Source organism: Rhinolophus hipposideros, assembly GCF_964194185.1.
Source record: "Rhinolophus hipposideros genome assembly, chromosome: 23".
Classification (NCBI taxonomy): domain Eukaryota; kingdom Metazoa; phylum Chordata; class Mammalia; order Chiroptera; family Rhinolophidae; genus Rhinolophus; species Rhinolophus hipposideros.
Window position 1 is genome coordinate 14,419,406 of NC_138069.1, and position 19,336 is coordinate 14,438,741.

The following is a 19,336-nucleotide window of genomic DNA, read 5'->3' on the forward strand; positions in this document are numbered from 1 at the left end:
GTAACATACTAAGTGGTAGGAGTGGAGATGGTGTTTCTGGATGCACTTTGAAGATTGCTAAGATTCGTTCACTCCAGGTTTATTTGGTTTGGGCAACCATAAACAACACATTTTAACTGGAAAGACCAATTTAGGAAGGGAAATCTTGAAGTTCCTTTGGGACCTGTCAAGCAGTGTCAACACAAAGGGTAAACTATCTGAAGAAAAATATTTTTGCCTTTCAGGGCTGTTTGCGTTATATTGGTAGGTAACTGGAACCGCTGTATGTTCCCTACACATAGGGCAGCTTGAAATAGTAAGTGTGGGTACCTATCCAAGCAGCCCTTCTCCCTCCTTCCTAACAGAACCCACTTTGTACAGGGGATGCTTATCCCTAATTCCAAGAATGAATCCTTGAAGGGCTTAGTTATCACAATGATTAGGAGACACTAGAGGTGTTTAGTGAGGACCAGATACTAATCTTGTAACACACAAAACAATCCTTCATAAAGAATTACTGCACATCCCATAAGGATCCCACCAAGGATCCCTCTTGAGTCCAGAATTTATTTTTCACATGACTAAATAAATTGAACAGTTTTCCAGGAATGTAAAATCTCCTTCACATTAGAGCGCTGTATTTTTTTTAAGCTTTTGTTGGGGAAGGGCAACAGGACTTTATTGGGGAACAGTGTGTATTTCCAGGACTGTATTGGGCAAGTGTTTTGTTCCCAGGACCCATCAGCTCCAAGTCAAGTTGTCCTTTCAATCTTAGTTGTGGAGGGCACAGCTCAGCTCCAAGTCCAGTTGCCATTTTCAATCTAGTTGCAGGGGGCGCAGCCCACCATCCTATGTGGGAGTCCAACTGGCAACCTTGTTGTTGAGAGCATGCACTCCTAACCAACTGAGCTATCCGGCTGCCCCTTGATTTTTAAAAATATATATGAACTTCATTTCTAGATATCACCACAAAATATAAAAGGAGGCATTACGTTGATGGGCGGGGGGGGGGGTCTAAGTCCATGGTACTTGATTACCAGATTCCTTTAGGCGTGGCATAGGATAGTAACCCATGAGACATGAGGGAAGTCTGCTGGAGGACCTTTGGGAAATAACACTTGAGAGAGATACAAGGATGCAGTCACCTTTCTGCTTCTGAAGTTGTCAGCATGTGATAATTAGAACTACATCAGAATTTGGGACAAGGAAACTCGCTGAGGATGAAAGAGCAGAAATATGGGAAGATTCAGTTCCCCATAGTAGTGAGGCACTAAACTTGTACCTTAGGGCTTTTGCTCCTAGACATATATAAGCTACTTAGAGCTGCAAGTGACCTGAAAATAGTAGCAGCCCTGGTTTTCATGCTAGAGAAGAGATCTAGAGACTGTTTTAACATTCCAAACAGAAGACGGGTTATAAGAGAAAAAAACTAAACTCTAAACTAGATTTGTCCTTGGTGACAGTGCTTATTATTGAATTATACTAGTCCTTCCAAATCTTGAATTTGCATTTTTAGCCTATGTTAGAAAATCTTGTATTTCACCTGAGTGACCCTAGGTCAGGGAATTGGGAAGTATGGTGCATGTTATATTCTCAGCTAAATCTAAGCGCCTCTCCTCTCACAAACGAGATCAAGATGCTTTTCGTATTTATTAAAAAAAAAAAATTCCAGGATGGATCAAAAAGAACAATCAAGGATACAGGTGCCAGATATAGGCCAGAAGGTAGCTAGAAAAGTATGCCTTAGGAAAATTAGGAAGCCTTATGACCTTGTTTTAAAAACTGTCCCTAACATAAATAGCTTAGTTTTCCACTGATCTTAGCTTCCCCTGCTCTACCTGTGAACGTGGCACAGCTGGCTTGCCTTGCAAGGCCTCAGTACTGCTGTACAACGGCTGGTACTGCAGTACTCAGCTAACTGGAAGTATCTCCAACCCCAATATGGTCTCATTCCAGCTTCCTCACTACCTTCATTGTTGAGATGGTTTCACCCCTTGAAAACATGGCTACTTCAGCACAAAACAATGTTTTTATAATGATCAAGAAATCATCTTCCCCCCTTTTACGTGCAGCTGGAAAATGATAGGCTAGGAACAGAACATTGTGAAGTTTGCACTGTTGGAATTAACACTCATTAAATGATCATTAGCTAACAGTCACTAAATTTACATATTAAGGAAATTATATATAGAATACTGCAAAAACACAGTAAAAGACTGAAGTTTGCCCTTTTCTGCTCAGGAAGTCCCTTCATTCCCAAGCGTCATAATGTTGTCCTTTTGGCTCCAAAGTTGACTGCTATTACTGTTTCTCCTCCTTTTGATCTTCCTTTTGTTCCCCAGCACCAGAGCTTCCAGAGCCTTCTCGCTCAGATGCCATCTGTTAAGAAAACATTTGAGAGCTACTCATTAAATGCTAAGGTTGACAGTTTACTCTATGATGAACTAAAATAAAAAATAAAGGAGCCATCCATATCCTGCCCATTCCACACTCCCTCCCTCCTTATGCACACAATGGTGGTTTTTGTGACTCCTCTTTGACCTCACCTTCTCCCCCAAAGTAGAGTCAAGAAGGCAGGAAGGGTTATTTCCAGTACTCCCAGTTCTATAAATGGCTATGCAGGGAGCCATCAGTGAGTAATCAAGAGCAGTTATATCAAGGTTAAATTAGGAGCAAAATATTCACTGAGCAAAACACTCTTCAGTCCTTGTACCTTTTTGTATGCCATTTCGAAGAGCTTCAATGACGCTTGCTGAAGAGAAGATGCTGCCTGCCTTATGTTTTCTCCAGTTTCACTATCTTTCCGAGCCAGGAGCTCCCTCATTTTGGAAATCTCTTCTTTTAGCTTGTTGCACTTAAAAACAAAACAAAACCCTCACTTTTTCTGTGTTTCTTATCCTATTACATGTAGCAGTTATATGCAGAAACATTTTTTTTAAAAAACTAAATCCTATCAACACCTCCACAGAAAAACAAACTTCATTGGCCTTGGTGACAATGCCTCCAAACTTCAACTATTATAAAAAAGGCTCACCTCATCAGCAGGCAACTGGTCCTTGAATTCTTCCATCTTGCTTTCTGTGTCATGAATGATTCCTTCAGCCATATTAACTGCTTCAACTCGTTCCTAAGAGAAATTAGAAATGTAGTATAAATGAACTTCTCAATCAACCAGTTTGCTGCAGGTCCTCACTAAGCAAGACGATGTGCTGACTGCTGCATAGTTACAGTAAAAACAGTAAAGGGGAGAAATCACTGTGGTCTAAGGTAGTCTGGGAGAGATTTTAGCTGGATTCTATAACATGAGAATTGATATGGGAAGACTGAGAATAAATAAGAAGGGCATTCCACACACACAAGTTATACACAAAGGGGGAGAATGACAGAGTGAGGGTAAGAAGATTAAGAGATCAATGGCACATGTCTTAACTCGCACTTTCACCTCCCAGCTGAAAAGGCAGAAAGTAATCACCTTCCTTCGCCTGTCTTCCTCCGCATACTTCTCTGCGTTTTTAACCATATTTTCAATATCATCTTTGCTTAACCCACCAGAAGACTGGATCACAACTATAGTGAAAAGAAAGCATTTAGTTACCTACCAGGTAAAATATCATGTCTCTTCCTCTATTAAGAAAAAAAAACACTCCTGCTCAAAGTAGCCAATCTTGATGTGAATTCTGTATGACAAGGAACACCCTACCCCGTCTGTTTATAATAAGCAGAAAGAAACCAAGGGTTTGATCTATACAAAGACTATCCTGCCCATCAAAACTTCAGCTCAGCAATCAAGAGGCTCAGTGCTTGCCTGTTTTGGGAAATAAACACCACATCTGTTGATGTGAATCTGATAACTGAGGAGAAAAAGGGCAAAGAGGACTCATCATCCTAGAGCAGGTGTGTCCAAACTTTTTTCAACGTTTTTTACCAAGGGCCATATGCGGTAAAATACACAAACAGCTGGGCCACTCACTCGAGGTTTAGTACGTATTGCCTCACCTGGTTTAAGTAAACTAAATGTATTTTTGGAATTTGCTGTGGGCCAATTAACAATGGATTGTGGGCCACAATTGGCCCACAGGCTGCAGTTTGGACACCCCTGTCCTAGAGGGTCTTGCCGCCAACAGAAAAGATCTCCAAGGTCCCGCACCTCACTCTCATGGTCTGATAAATTAGAACACTTACTCTGTTGTTCGCGTCCTGTACCCTTATCTTTGGCAGAAACATGTACTATCCCATTGGCATCAATGTCAAATGTAACTTCAATTTGTGGAACTCCACGAGGGGCTGGGGGAATTCCAATCTGAAATAAATACCCAGAGTAAGCTCCTCTCACAAGGAGGTCCAGTGCTCTAGTTCCAAACTGTATGGTCGTCTGTAGGAACAAGCTGCTTGGTTCCAGGGAAGAACAGACAATAGTTTCACTTAATTAAATGTACAAAAACAGAAGTGTGTAAGTAAAGGTAGTAGTTTCATTGCTACCTGAAATAAACAGGGCTCATATCATTGAAGGCTGGCCATAGCAAGCAATCGTAACAGCTGTATGTACCTGGGGACACAGCGTTCATCTCACTAAGAACTAATAAGCAATACTAACTAGAAGCCAATAGTGTCAAGCATCTCTTAAGTTACTAACCAGGAATTTCTCCTAATTAGCATTGTTTACGACCATTTCCCTGGCACTTATAATATTCTTGAAGTTGCTAAGACACAAGGAACAAGCAAGACTTTCAGGTAAAAGCTGAAGCCATGGGTATCCAGTTCTGTAAGTCGTCTGCGCTGTATGTTAACAGACTGTGTGTGGCAGCAGTGTATGGTAATACTCTTAGGGGTTAGAATCTAGTCTAAAAAAAGAATGAGGAGCATATTGAGGATTTCCAATACCTACCAAAGTAAATTGTCCAAGAAGTTTGTTGTCTCCAGCCATCTCTCTCTCACCCTGACACACTTTAATCTCCACTTGAGTCTGACCATCAGCAGCTGTAGAAAACACCTAGGGAGAAAAGAAACTTTCTGAGTTGGCAGTCTGATTAAACTACTCCCCTTACACAGTACAAACCAAAGAAAGAAATTCACATCCCAACGTTGGAAGAGTCCTCATGTACACAGTTTTCAGAACAAAGACTTATGTCTTTGCAGGGAACAGGAGTAGGATTAGCACAGCAAAAGGGCATGCAATAGCTATTGTTTCTACTAAGCAAGCTCACTGTACAAAGATGCAACACTGGCCCAGAAGGCCTCAGGAGGAGCTAAAAAAGCTGTTGAAATATGCTCATCTGGGGAAACAGGTCAGAGATAGGATTTTGTGCTCAGTCACAGGAAGTCTCCACACACTTTTCTTCAGAATATATTGACAATATATCATTGCACAAACAGCAATAGCCAGTTTTCCGAAATACATCAAAATTGGGAAAGTCAGGAAATAATTCTTAATCCAAGACCAAGCCATTGTCCAAACAGCTCTGCTTGGTATCTCAGAACGCCCAGCATTCACCCATAAGACAAGCCCATTCCCCAGTTGTAACCAGGTTATTCACTTTAATGTCTCTGAGAACAGAAGAGTACAGGGAATTTAGTTCCAAATGAGGAGATTCCTTTTGGCAAATTATTTTAATCCCTCAAAGGAGAGAATATTAATGCCTTTCCTACAATCACTGCTGGCTATTAGGTAAAAAGAACTATTCCAGAACAAAAAGAAAAAAGAACAAGAGTCTTACCACCCACATTCAACTAGTATGGTCTGTAAAACAAAAAGTGAAGTTTTCTAGGAAAAGCTCAGAAAAGTGGCTACAGTCACATCACTCACAAAACCTAGTATCTCTGTGACAAGGCAGGGCGGGGAGGCTCTTACCTGGCTTTTCTTGGTTGGAATAGTGGTGTTCCTGTTAATAAGTTTGGTAAACACACCTCCCAGAGTCTCAATACCCAGAGAAAGAGGAGTGACATCCAGGAGCAGCACATCGGTGACATCCCCAGCCAACACACCTCCCTGAATGGCAGCTCCAATGGCCACAGCCTCGTCAGGATTGACAGCTTTACTTGGGGATCGGCCAAAGAGATCCTGCACAGTCTGCTGAACCTGAACATTAAGAAAAAAGAACCTGTTGCTCACTACTCAGAGCAACTACCCAAGAAGGGGAGACAGCACGTTATGTCCCAAGACCCCAGTAAATCACAGGACATGTTGCTTCAGATCCAAGAGTGTTCACTCAAATTACTAGTATTTCATAGTTGTTCTTGTTTATGATATAAGTGTATCATGTAGGTAATACTCATACTTGACTCATGAGTATCTCATTCATAGCCCTTTTAAATTTGGGAAGAATTTGCGTTAAGTTTCCCATGTAATTGCTTTCCCATGTAACACATTAAATTAGAAACAGAGGGTGCAAGGCAAGGGGACTTAGAAATTGTATAGCTCAAGTTCTCTTCTACATATCAACTAAACACCAACTCAAAAAGAAGTGGTAGTCATTCAGTAATTCAACATTGGTGCTAATGTGGGGATTATTCTCCCCCCGTCCCTGCCTTTAATTAATGCTAGGAAAAAGCACTATGTGAATAGTATCTGGGACAATTTGTAAACATAAAGATATCCTTCCTGGTTCAAAGCCTCTCTTTTTCTCTCCAGGTTTATTCTGTGCATATTTTCCTAATCCCACGCACTCCAAAGGAAAAATTTAAAAAATATCAAGGCCCAGGATAATTCTATGAAAGCTGTAACAAGTTGCATCTTCAACAAGTTCTGTGCTCAGTCAGTAGTTTTCCACACACCTGTCTTTTCAGAATGATGTGTTGAATAAAATGCATCATTGCACAATCTTTGTTGAAGACTCGTGATTAGAAACCCCGAATAGTATGCTGCAAAATTGCCCCCAGAGGCTACTTTAGTTAGTACCAAGGTTTTAAGCTATCTCTGACCTCAAACTTTCATTTCTAAAAACTCTGCAAGACCTAAGTTAAATATCCTCCCTGTTACCACCCCAAAGATATTTTATCCTTCCCAATCCCTTTCCCTACACCCTTAAATTTAAAAAAGAGGCTGAATTCTTTAGTTAGGGCACAAATTCATCCTCCTTTCAAGGTTACCATGGAAGAAAGGCCACATATTCATATCTTTACACAACATAAACCATTTGACTCAAGTAAACATTATGTGCTGGACCTCTGCTCTCCATGCCAAAAATTCCATGGCTCCTTACCTTGGGCATTCTAGTCATGCCACCAACAAGAATTACTTCTCCTATGTCACTCTTGCTGACTTCTGCATCTTGCATGGCTTTCTGGCATGGGGCAACAGTCCTCTTGATTAGCTCAACGACAATCCCCTCAAACTGAGCCCGGGTCAGCTTCATATTCAAATGCTTGGGTCCAGAAGCATCCATTGTAAGATACGGCAAGTTGATGTCAGTCTGCAAAGGAAGCAGGGAGACCAGTAATGGTGAATTTTCTTTATTATTCAATTAAAATAAAACCACACTCTAGGACAAGACGACTTTTGATTGTCACAGGGAGGGTCAGACATACTTGAAACAAATAGCCACTAAAAACAGTGACTCTAAGATTCAATCTCTTAATATAAAATATTGAATGTCAATTATAATTGAAAAATAAAAAAAATTAGCTTAAACAAAAGATTCAACCTTTTTTCTTCTAAAAGGTAAACACTAAAAAATCTGTTACTAAACAATGAAGAACAGAGTAGACAAGCAGGAAAAATTCCTGTTCAGGTGATGAAGAAATGTTCTGCCACTAAATATACATTAAGAACCACACCACTGTTTTTCTCCACTAAGTTTAAAAAAATTCCATGTACATGGGAAAAAATTCCAAAAACATCAAAGGTACGCTCTGAACCAAATAACCTGCCACCAAGCCAGGGCTTTATAAGTTTCAGGAAGATGGTTAGAAAGCTACAAAAGAAATGCTACAGAGAACTACAAGAACTGACTTTACTGCCATCAGATCCACAGAGAGCAGTTAACACTGCCACAGTCACACCATGTTATATCCAGTATTTAATAAACCCCAAATCCTCATAAGGCATGGATTAAGAATAGACTAACAGGGGCGACCAGTTGGCTCAGTTGGTTAGAGCACAGTGCTCGTAACACCAACGTCGCCGGTTCAATTCCCACATGGGCCAGTAACCTGCGCCCTCCACAACTAGATTGAAAACGACCTGACTTGGAGCTGATGGGTCCTGGAAAAAACACACTGTTCCCCAATAAAAATTAAAAAAAAAAAATGAAACAGACTAACAAAACTAACCACTAGACATACTGAAACAGGTGCCCCAGGTGTAGACCCTTAGGAATAGAATTACCTTATGCCTCTCCTCCAACTTCATATCAATGCAAGGCCAACAGAGAATAAAGACTGAGGAGAACAAATCCTTAACCACTTTTCTTCAGGTAAAGTACCTGAGACACGTGCTTAACAAATGGTGAAAGTTAACACATCTTCTGTAGAAATAGTGATAGTGGGTATTGCTTTAAAGAACACCATTGGCAATTTCCCTCTTTCTTTGTAAAATGTTACTAATCCAAATCAGAAAATAGTTTAATTACCCAAACCAATGTGATCCCATAAAATTTTGACAATGGCAATGTTCTACATTTGTGCTGTTCAACTCAGGAGCCACGAGCCACATATGGCAGAACACCTGAAGAGGCTAATACAACTGAGGAACAGAGTTCTAAAATTTTACCTAATTTTTAAAAAAAAGATTTTATTGGGGAAGGGGAACAGGACTTTATTGGGACAGTGTGTTCTTCCCAGGACCCATCAGCTCCAAGTCAAGTTGTTGTACTTTCAATCTTTGTTGTGGAGGGCACAGCTCAGCTCCAAGTCCAGTTGCCATTGTTCAATCTTAGTTGCACAGGGCGCAGCCCACCGTCACTTGCGGGAGTCGAACCTACAACCTTATGGTTGAGAGCGCACGCTCCAACGCTCCAACCGAGCCATCCGACCACCCATAAAACTACTTAATTTTCAATACCCACATGTGGCTACTCTATTAGTGCAGTTACATATGCTGTAAGTTAGTAACAACTCCAGGGCACAACCCTCTAAAACCATCAGCTTTGTCCCTCAGATCTCTCAAATCTAACTCTCTCTCACCAAGTCCTCTCACCAACTGGTGTGCTGCAATAGCCTCCCAACAATTTCCCACAGCCACTCAGGCGGCCCTTTGCCACAGAACCCCTCCCCACCAAAACCCAATCTACACTCCACGTCAGCCAGAGTGCTTTTCATAAACCCCAATCTGACCATGTTACTGCCCCCAACATCAAGTTTTCATGGTTTATACTTATTCATCTCAGGACAGATACCAATCGCCCATCTACAAAGCCTCTAGCCTCATATTCCATGCTCCCCCCCACACACACACCGGTCTGCACTTCAGCCACACTGGCCCTTTCTCAGATCTTCACCCCAGGGGCTCATATTTAATCGAGCCTTTATTTCTTCCTGATTAACTCATCTTTCAGAAGTTCCCCTTCTTACGTCAAACACCTCTGTCAACTGTCAGGTTCCTCTATTATAATTATAAATCTAACCATGCCTTTCTACCACGTTAATAGCTTACATTTTTAGTAGTTACTATTTACTACACATAGCTTAAGCATGCTACATATGTATATTAGTAATCCTGGCAACTTTAGGGGGGGAAATAGCACTATTATCTCCTCATCTTAGTTATAGATAAGACAAAAATGTTAAGTAATTTAGCCAAGGTCACAGTTAGTAAGGAAATAGGACTTGAATCCTAGAAGTCTTGCCTGCAGAACCTCTCTTAACCTCTACATTACTTCTGATTTCACATTTAATATAATGTTCTAAATAATGTCCACCTCCCCAAACAAAACTGTCAATTCCATGAGGATCGTGTTTCTAGGAGTTTATACTACAGATTTACAATCACACATGCACAACAATGTACAAGGAGGCTCAATACACCTTGCTGTAATAGCAAAATGCTAGAAAACCACCCAAATGCCTAGCATTAGGATACAGCAGGTCTTTGAATAACATTTTTTTTGTTTTAACATTTTAATACCGATCACATGCCACAGGAACTTAATTTTTGTTTATATCAATTAGCCTGTGGTAAAATTGGTTTTCTTATATATCATTCCACTTAGTCGTAGAACCTATCGATGACATTAAGTGAGGACTTAACTATACAGCCATACTAAAACCAACTAACCCCTCCCTCCAAAAAGTGTCAGATCCCTGGGAAGAATTACAAGCTAGTCTCTGGCAGTGCCACAGTATTTCTACCGTAACCCTACCCATCATGTCGCAAAGTTCTGCCACTCTGTATGACAGCATTAAAAAAGCAACACCATCAACATCATTGATGACTTTGTACGATTTTGTCACTCCTCATAATTACTTAAAAATCCAGGTCTGATGGAAGTTAATACTAATACCTCTTCCCTTCCCAGTGGGTAATCAAACAACCAGTCACGTGCCCCGCTTCCCTGCTGCCGAGAACCTGGAACGACATCTCCTGCTTTCCCTCTTGCTGCATCTCTGACCTGGGCCTAACATGCTTTCTACAATTCTGTTCTTAGTGGTTTAAGGAATAGTGAAGCTTCACTTCTCAGAAGTGGAGCAGCAAACGCTGACACCATAAACAGGTGCTGAGCAAATCTGATACCCACAGAAGGGAAAAACTTGCACAGGTGTACAAACCCGCCTTCAGCCAGGTTTCATAACTCATTTTCTAGATTGGTGATCCAAATAATTAAATGAAAAATTAGAGAGTCACACAAAGGTGTCATGAGTTAAGTGAAGACAGTAGCAGTTGTGAGAGTCTGTTTACAGGTTAGCAATTCTAATTTTGCACACTGCTAGTCTAGATTTTAGCTTCAGTATATGTAACCTCTGATTTGAGTGGTTAAGAAATTTCCATAAAAAAATACTACTCCTTTGTTCATGGAAAGGTTTTTACCACCAACCAGAAAACTGTAAAAATATCAGACCAACATTAAAGTGATTAGAACACCCTACTTAAGTCAACTCAGGCTGAAAAGATCCATCAAGACTGCTGGGATCTGTCCACGTCTCACCTGCACAGATGAGGAGAGTTCACACTTAGCCTTCTCAGCAGCTTCCCGAACCCTCTGAAGTGCCATGTTGTCTTTGGTCAAATCAACCCCTGTCTACAAAGTGAAGACACACAATACCGGTGTTAGTGAGGTAATGATCACATTTATACTGCAGCGGTAAGCTGCAACAACACAAAATAGAGCCTCACCTTTATGAACAAGTATGAATTACTTCAAAATCTGTAGGGAAAAAAAAAACCTATGCTAAAAAAAAACCTATCTGTACCTGCAGGGCTGAACTCATCTCAGCTCTTTCAAGCTGCAGGAGTCTAGCTCAAAAAAGGAGTTCCAGAATTCCTTTTCCAATATTGTATACAGAATGCCATATCCTTCAAACTGTTGTTTATTCCCAATCTAAAGCTCCAATAACCAGAATAGTTCAGTCCACACATGAAACTGACGTGCAAATATTTCAGTGCTCTATTCAGCAAAATACGATAAAGCAAACAGCAATCTAAACAAGGAAATTCTCAATATCCTGATGTCTACGTATTAACCATTGGTAACTAACCTCTCTTTTGAACTCCTTCACAATATGTTGTAGCAAGGCCTGGTCAAAGTCTTCCCCACCTAAGAAAGTGTCTCCATTGGTGGACTTCACCTCAAATACACCTTTCTGAATTTCCAAGATAGAAATATCAAAAGTTCCACCACCTAAATCATATACAGCAATGCTAGAAAGAAAAAAGAAAGCCTTAAGGAACAAAACCTATTTCAACAACCGAATGAACATAAACTTGGCCAAGTCCCCCAAGGTGTAATTATTATTAAATTTGATAACTGCCCAAGTGACATCTGTGTTACCATGTCGCCCTAACAGCTACACATAAAATATATATACCGTTGAAATGAGATAAATTCACTTAAAAGCAAAATCGACAGTATTCAAACACTCTTTTGGATAAATACTTGCCGACATACATATCAAAGGGGGAAAAAAGGAACAGAGACCAGTACTTATGAAAAAAAAAGTAAATAAAGGAATGGTTTTGAAATGAATGAAAAACAGACCATACAGCCTTGAAGAAAGTCAAGGTGGTATCTATTTTTAGTCTAAGTACAAGGTTCAATCACTAACAAATAAAGATGACTTAGGAAAAGTCTCGCGGTTCCATGAACTTAAGTCTCCCAAATGTAGGTGGAGTTTACTGCAGACTTACACTTTGTCTTCCGATTTGTCTAGACCATAGGCCAGAGCAGCAGCTGTGGGTTCATTAATCACTCGAAGCACATTTAGTCCAGCTATCTGGCCAGCATCCTTCGTGGCCTGAAGAAAAAGAAAAGGCATTTTCCACTGTTGTGTCCCAAGTACCATTAATTTCTAAATAAAAGTGCTAACTCACCTGTCTTTGAGAGTCATTGAAATAAGCTGGGACTGTGATCACAGCATTTTTTGCTGTATGCCCCAAGTAATTTTCTGGAAAAGAATCAAAGAACGAATTCAATCGTGAGATTCTGTCAGATGGAATAGGTAACAGAATCACTAACGCAGCCTAAAAACATGTATTATCCTCTTGGAGACACAAAGAGCATTCATCTGTTTTTTAGCATGTGACCTACCTAACATGTAGAGACCTTGTAGGAAAACACTGCAACTAAAGACTGATTAAAAACCCAAGATCTGGGCCAGCCCAGTGGCTCAGGTGGTTGGAGGGCCATGCTCCTAACGCTGAGGGTCGCCAGTTCGATTCCCACATGGGCCAGTGAGCTGCGCCCTCTACAGCTAAGATTGTGAAAACCAGCTCTCCCTGGAGCTGGGCTGCTGCCAGCTCAGTGGGCTACCATGTGCTACTATAAGCGGACTATGAGAGCGGCTGGTGGCCATCGTGAGCAGCCAGCGAGAGCTGCCGTAAGCTGCTGTGACCAATGACCGACTACCTCAGCCGGGGGAGCGCAAGGCTCATAATACCAGCATGGGCCAAGGAGCTGTGTCCTACACAACTAGACTGAGAAAAACAACAGCTTGAACCGGAGTGCGGTGGAAAAAGGGGGAGAAAACCCCCAAGATCTCACCTTTAATATTTTAGTGAGGGTTCACCAGTGACTTAAAACAGCCACTAGTTTCTTCAAATGGGAAGTTCTAAGTTATACCTAACAGAGACAAAAGCTTAATGTGTAGTCTTTTGGCTTTCAATACTCTAATCCCCTACACTAGAAAAAAAGAAACAAGAAAACCACCATTAGGAAAACTTGGAAAATAAAAAGGAAAATACAAAGAGTAACAAAATATTGCCATTCCTAGGATTTCTATATAAAAGCCATCACAGGCTCAACCAAGGGACGGACACTGGGGTATGAAAGTAATCTGAGAAATCACCAGTTCTTGGAACTTTCCTAGATGTGAACTAAACCTCACCTGCAGTCTCTTTCATCTTCATCAACACAAACGCGCCAATCTGACTTGGAGAATAGAGTTTTCCATGAGCTTCAACCCAGGCATCGCCATTGGAGGCACGGACAATTTTAAAGGGAACATTTTTGCTGCAAGACACAAAAACTGTATGTGAAAAAACATGCCAGTACAACCTACCACGACAAGGTTACCATATATCATGAATATCCACCATGCACTCTCCATTCCCAGAGATCCACTGCCAATGACGACTTCAGAAATTCATTTAATAAAAGCCTTTAGAAAATAATCATTAACATGTAAAAACATCCCGATGAAACCTCAATATTATTTACTTCCCACCAAACAAAAGATTTATGCAGCTGCTTTGGGAAACGATTACAGTTACCATTTGACCCAGCAATTCCATTAATAGGTATCTAACCAAGAGAAATGAAAACATGTCCACACATAAACCTGTATGCAGGTGTTCATGGCAGCATTATTTATAATAGCGAAAAAGTGGAAACCCAAATACCTATTAAATAACATGGATCAACAAAATATAGCACATATGCACAGAATGGAGTATTATTTGGCTAGAAAAAGGAATGAAGTATGGATACATGCTGCAGCATGGATGAACCTTGATGGAACCTATGCCATTATCTCCCTTGAGTTTAACACCAATTTACATGGTCCAGGAACGACAAGCCAAATCTTCACATACCGTGTCTATACACAGCAAAATATCTAATCTATGGAGGCAATAGTGAATTTTTTTGAAGATATCATTTTGGCAGGGCCAGGGCTTGCCCCCCAGTGACATGTAAAATTACTAAGTAAAGTGCTACAGGGATCCTGCTGAAAAGATTCTTTGCAAGTAACTACACTTTTGCTATTACTCACATGTCTTTCTGGACTTCAGGGTCATCATATCGCCGGCCCATGAGACGCTTGGTGGCATAGAATGTGTTGTTTGGGTTGGTGACAGCCTGTCGCTTGGCTGGCATGCCAACAAGTCGCTCGCCATCTGTTGTAAAGGCCACAACTGAAGGGGTCGTTCTGGCACCTTCGGCATTCTCTAGCACCTAAAACTCCCAAAGCAAGACAGAGACTGAGGTTCCAGTCACCACCAGTGTCTTTGTATCAATCATTTAAGACAAAACAGGTGCCAAATCACAAAAAACAGATGTTCAAGAATAGTACTAACTGGCACACTTTTCTGCTCTGTAAATACTGATACAGTAAGTACCTTCTGTTGGAGTTAGACGTTTAAAATATATTTAGTCATTTACTTTGAAACAACGTATACCTAAAAACAGAAAAAACTGGATAAACATAAAACAGATCTTTCATAGTCCATTAGGGACAAGGTAATCTTTTCTTCCACACGGAGAATTAAATCTACTTCCCATTCTTTTGTAACGGCTAAAAGTTTCAAGAATATAAAAAAAAAAAAACTGCCAAGAAGCAATTCAAGAATCTCAAGTGCTCTAAATCTTAAGAATACAGTGGGAATAAAGGTTTCATGTTTCATGAAGAGTAAGGTGGAGTAAAGGGCTTGGGAAACTGGGTGAAAAAGGTGAAGAGATTAAGAAATACAAATTGGGGCAGACGGGTGGCTCAGTTGGTTAGAGCACGAGCTCTGGGCAATGGGGCTGCCAGCTCGATTCCCACATGGGCCAGTGAGCTGCACCCTCCGCAACTAGAATGAAGTCAACTAGCTGCCGCTCGGCTCCCAGGTGGCCAGATGGCTGTTGGTTGGATCACGGGCTCTCAACCACAAGGTTGCCGGTTCGACTCCTTGACTCCCGCAAGGGATGGTGGGCTGCGCACCCTGCAACTAACAACGGCAACTAAAGCTGAGCTGCGCCTTTCACAACTAAGATTGAAAGGACAACAACTTGACTTGGAAAAGTCCTGGAAGTACACACTGTTCCCCAATGAAGTCCTGTTCCCCTTCCCCAATAAAATCTTAAAAACAAAAAAAATACAAATTGGTAATTATAAAATAGTCACAGGGATGTAAAGTACAGCATAGAGAACATAGTCAATACTGTTGCAATAACTATGTATAGTGCCAGGTGGGTACTAGATTAATCAGAGGGATCACTGTCAGGGGGGATTCACTGCATAAATTATATAAATATTTAACAACTGTGCTGTACATCTGTAACTAATGTAAAATAATACTGCATGACAACTGTAACTGAAAAAAAAAAACCAAAAAAAAAAAAGAAAGGGAGGCTTTTGAAGAATAGCCTTCACCACAGCACGAAGCTCCTAAGAACATGCTTTACTTAGCTTAGGATGCCCATGTATTATATGGGGCTCCATTTGCTTCTCGACTGTTCCTGTACCTCCAACCGTGGTTCAATTGACTTGTAAGAATGCAGGATTCTAATTACAGAGTTATCAATAGTGCAAGCCATCCCAATGGGTCCTAATGGTAACTTAGTCGTCTTACCTCTATACCAGGAGAACACACTTAAATCCTGGGAGGTCAAATCCATTTAATTAGCACCATGCAATTAAGCACAAAGGTTCATCTCATAAGAATCTTAAGAATTTAAAAGCAGCTTTTCAAATGTCCCTTATTTAAGCCAAAGGACAAAGAATTTCAAATTGGGTAGTAGCTACCATTACATGATCCAGAGCTTCCGATCATGCTCACCTTTGCTTGTTTACCTTCCATAACTGCCACACAGGAGTTGGTAGTACCCAAATCAATACCAACCACTGCTCCCTTGATTGCTTCTGATCTGTAAGACATTTAAAACAATGCATCAGTTATCACCTTAATAGTGGTCTTCAACATGGTTGCAGGAATACCTAAGAAAATATATGGTGTTGTGGGAAGTGACACAGTACATAATCTATAAATAAATACAGATGTATCTTTTTTTTGAGTGGAATCATTAATCACAAATTTAGAGACTACTGCTCTGGGGTTTAATATTTCTCTCAAAGGAAATGAAGTTATACTTACGCGTAGTCCCGCCTTGAAACAATTCTAAAAGTCTCATGACTAAGACCATTCCAGCTATCCTAAAAAGGAAAAAAATTGCATCAGCCATCTACATATAAAAACTTGAGTTTTTTCCAATTATTCTTCTGAAGGACACATAAAAGTTTGAAACTTGCATTCTATCAACTAAGTGGCTATTGTGTATAAAGTATACTGACACGTTTCTGGTACTGATACAGCAAACAAAAGTAATAAAGTGTTTTTCAAATAAGGCAGATAAAAATGAGTAGATATAAATTTGTCTTGAGTTACATTACAACAGGGTTTCTCAACTTTGGCACTACTGATTTTGAACCAAATATTTTTGTAGGGGGCTGTTCTGTGCATGGTAGGATGTTTAGCAGCCTCTCAGGTCTCTACCTCTAGAAGCTAGTAGTGTGGTTCCCTAAATTGTAACACCAAAATTATCTCCAGAAATTACCAAATGTCCCTTGGGGAGGCAAAACTGCCCCTGGTTGAGAATCACTGCATTAGAAACTACTACTCAGATAGGTCTCAATTTCATTGTTAGGGGCAGTGTACACCTAAGCCCTACGTGTGTACTGCAGGTACAGATTTAATTTAGAGACATTTCCCCAACCAACTGCTTTAAAGAAACTAGGAAGTTCTAGAAAAAAATTTTTTTCAGTAGTGGCCTCCAACCAGGATCAAAGACCTTTGTTACAATGTAACCTCAGGACACTTTCAGGCCTTCCTTTAACCCCACCTGAGTGCAGAGACGAATATTCCAGTTCTCCAAAGAAGCATGTTTTTTGGTCTTACATGATAGTGAGCAACCACTCTATGGCTTTCTCCTAATTTGCTTACTTTTTCTGAAATAACTGACAAGGACAATCTTACACCCAAGATCCTGGGTAATACATATTTCTAAGCAAAAAACTGTATCTTAATCTCAACATAGCAACGGCGTCCTTGCACACACTCTGTTTTACAGAGGGGAACAACTGTCGTCCCTGCGATTTGTAGGTGAAAATAAACACTAGAATAGCGGTTTCCTTCCAACTAGAACTGCGTCCCTCGCCCCCAGGGCCAAACATGTCCCATCTGCCACAGAACCGACTATCACGACCACTATTCGTTACTTCGTGGAATAAGACGACGATCGCGAGGGGTGTGACTCAGCAGGGCCCGAGACACGGAGGGAAACCCTGAAGTAGGCCTTCACTAGCAGCGCTCATTACTGAAGGCCCGGAATCTTCCCTCCTGATCTCTCCCAGAGGATTCTGATCCTGAAGGGAACGCCTGCTGCACCGAGGCCCAAGGCCATCAGCGCCTCCGTGAAGGCCCGGCAGTTACTCACCTGGTGGCGGGCGACCGTGGAGCCCCGAGAGGCTGCAGCTCCGATAAGACGGGCTGCCGCGGCCCGGCTGGCGCTTATCATGGCGGCTTGGTGGTGGAAGAGCTAGGCAGCAACCAGGAGCTCGGACAACCAGGAGCTGCGCTGCGCGGCGGTGTAAACTCTTCTGGAAACCTCCAACCACGTGGGGTGGGGGGCGGGGGTGGATAGCTGCGGCCTGGAGGCCCGCTCTTCCGCTAAGGTGCTACCTGCACTGCCTGACCAGAGACTATCTGACCGCCGCTTCCGGAGTCAGGATGTATGGCTAATACGCTCCGCAACATGGCGGTTGGGAGAAGCTTATCCTTTCCTTCTGGCTGCGACAGGTGTGGGCTCAGTGAGAGGCGAGGGGGCTAAGAGAGGTATAAAGGCAACACCTTGGACAGCCCCGGTCCTCGGCGGCAGCAAAGACTCAAGGTCACACGGGATAAATTGCGAAACGATTACAGTCTCCTTGCGTCAGTTGCGTGAGAGGAGGGGCCTCTTGCGCCTGCGCAGCAGGCGTCCTGCTATGCGCCTGGAGCGCATGTGCTCAGGGAATGGCGGAAAACGGGGGTGGAGTCTAACTACAGCACTCATTGGATGCCCCAGCGCACGTGAGTTTGAGCTGAGCGTAGCCGGGCGCGAGCTCGGGCGCGTGCACTCTCCTCTGTCGTTGACGTTTATCCTGCTCCTGCTCCGCGTAGATGACCCACCTTGTACTGGAACTTTGTTCAGTGTAAAGCTCAGGTTCAGAACCTTCGTGGTTCGGCCCCGTGCTTCATTCGTTTTTCGGCTGCCTGTTGCTATTGCAGTAATCTGAAATACAGCTGGTAATGCAGACGTTAGACAAAGTCATGCTGTGTTTCACCACAGGTATCGCTACCGTAGCAGTCTTTCGTTCACACCCAGCGTAGGGTTGCATTAGGCTAATTATCGTGAAGAGAGAAAAAATACTCGAGCGTAGGCTCTTCCCCGAGCGGCTGTGCTGGGCCTCACCGAGGCTCCGCAGACCCATCTGAAACCTTGTAATGGTTGCTCGAGACAGGCTGTGGGTGCTGTAACAAGATGGCCACTGCGCTGTGACTAGTTTCAGATTTTTAAGAAAAATAATTCAGTGATTCACCAAATATGTACTGAAGTGGCCACCATGTGTTAGACACTGTTCCACGTGGTGGGGATACAGTTGAAAGCAAAACGTTGAATTTACTGATAACAGTGAGAGATTGGGCTTGATTTTGGAAATGAAGCAATTTGTCCTTCAAGTCTTAAAATCCCATTTCGAAAGAGAAAGATATTCCACTATTAGGTGATCACCACTGTGTGAGGAGTTGTGGAGTCGGGAAGTTTGGGAGGGAAAGAAGATAACTGAGGAGTTCACGTTGTAAGGGGAATGAAAGTGGGAGTAAGAAACAAGTCAAGCATAACATTGACGATAGGTTATAGATTTTTTTTTGAATTTTAGATTATACAGATTCTAAAAAAAAAAAAGCCCCCCCCCACACTCTTAAGTGTTAGCTCTTATTATACTATCCTCCCTATTCTACTTAACACTCATTTCT

General features: G+C 41.7%; 1 protein-coding gene across 1 annotated transcript; it reads right to left on the reverse strand.

Moving 5' to 3' along the window:
- Positions 1-1,614: 1,614 nt before the first annotated feature.
- Positions 1,615-18,249, reverse strand: HSPA9 (heat shock protein family A (Hsp70) member 9). Its single transcript, XM_081035627.1, has 17 exons — positions 17,760-18,249; positions 16,421-16,479; positions 16,106-16,193; positions 14,338-14,519; positions 13,453-13,577; positions 12,440-12,513; positions 12,257-12,363; positions 11,608-11,770; positions 11,058-11,150; positions 7,179-7,388; positions 5,828-6,055; positions 4,865-4,969; positions 4,162-4,279; positions 3,452-3,546; positions 3,014-3,106; positions 2,693-2,833; positions 1,615-2,358 (listed from the first exon to the last, which is right to left on the reverse strand). Exons 1-17 carry the CDS (start codon positions 17,838-17,840, stop codon positions 2,281-2,283), a joined length of 2,040 nt encoding a protein of 679 aa, XP_080891753.1. The 5' UTR covers positions 17,841-18,249; the 3' UTR covers positions 1,615-2,280.
- Positions 18,250-19,336: the final 1,087 nt, after the last annotated feature.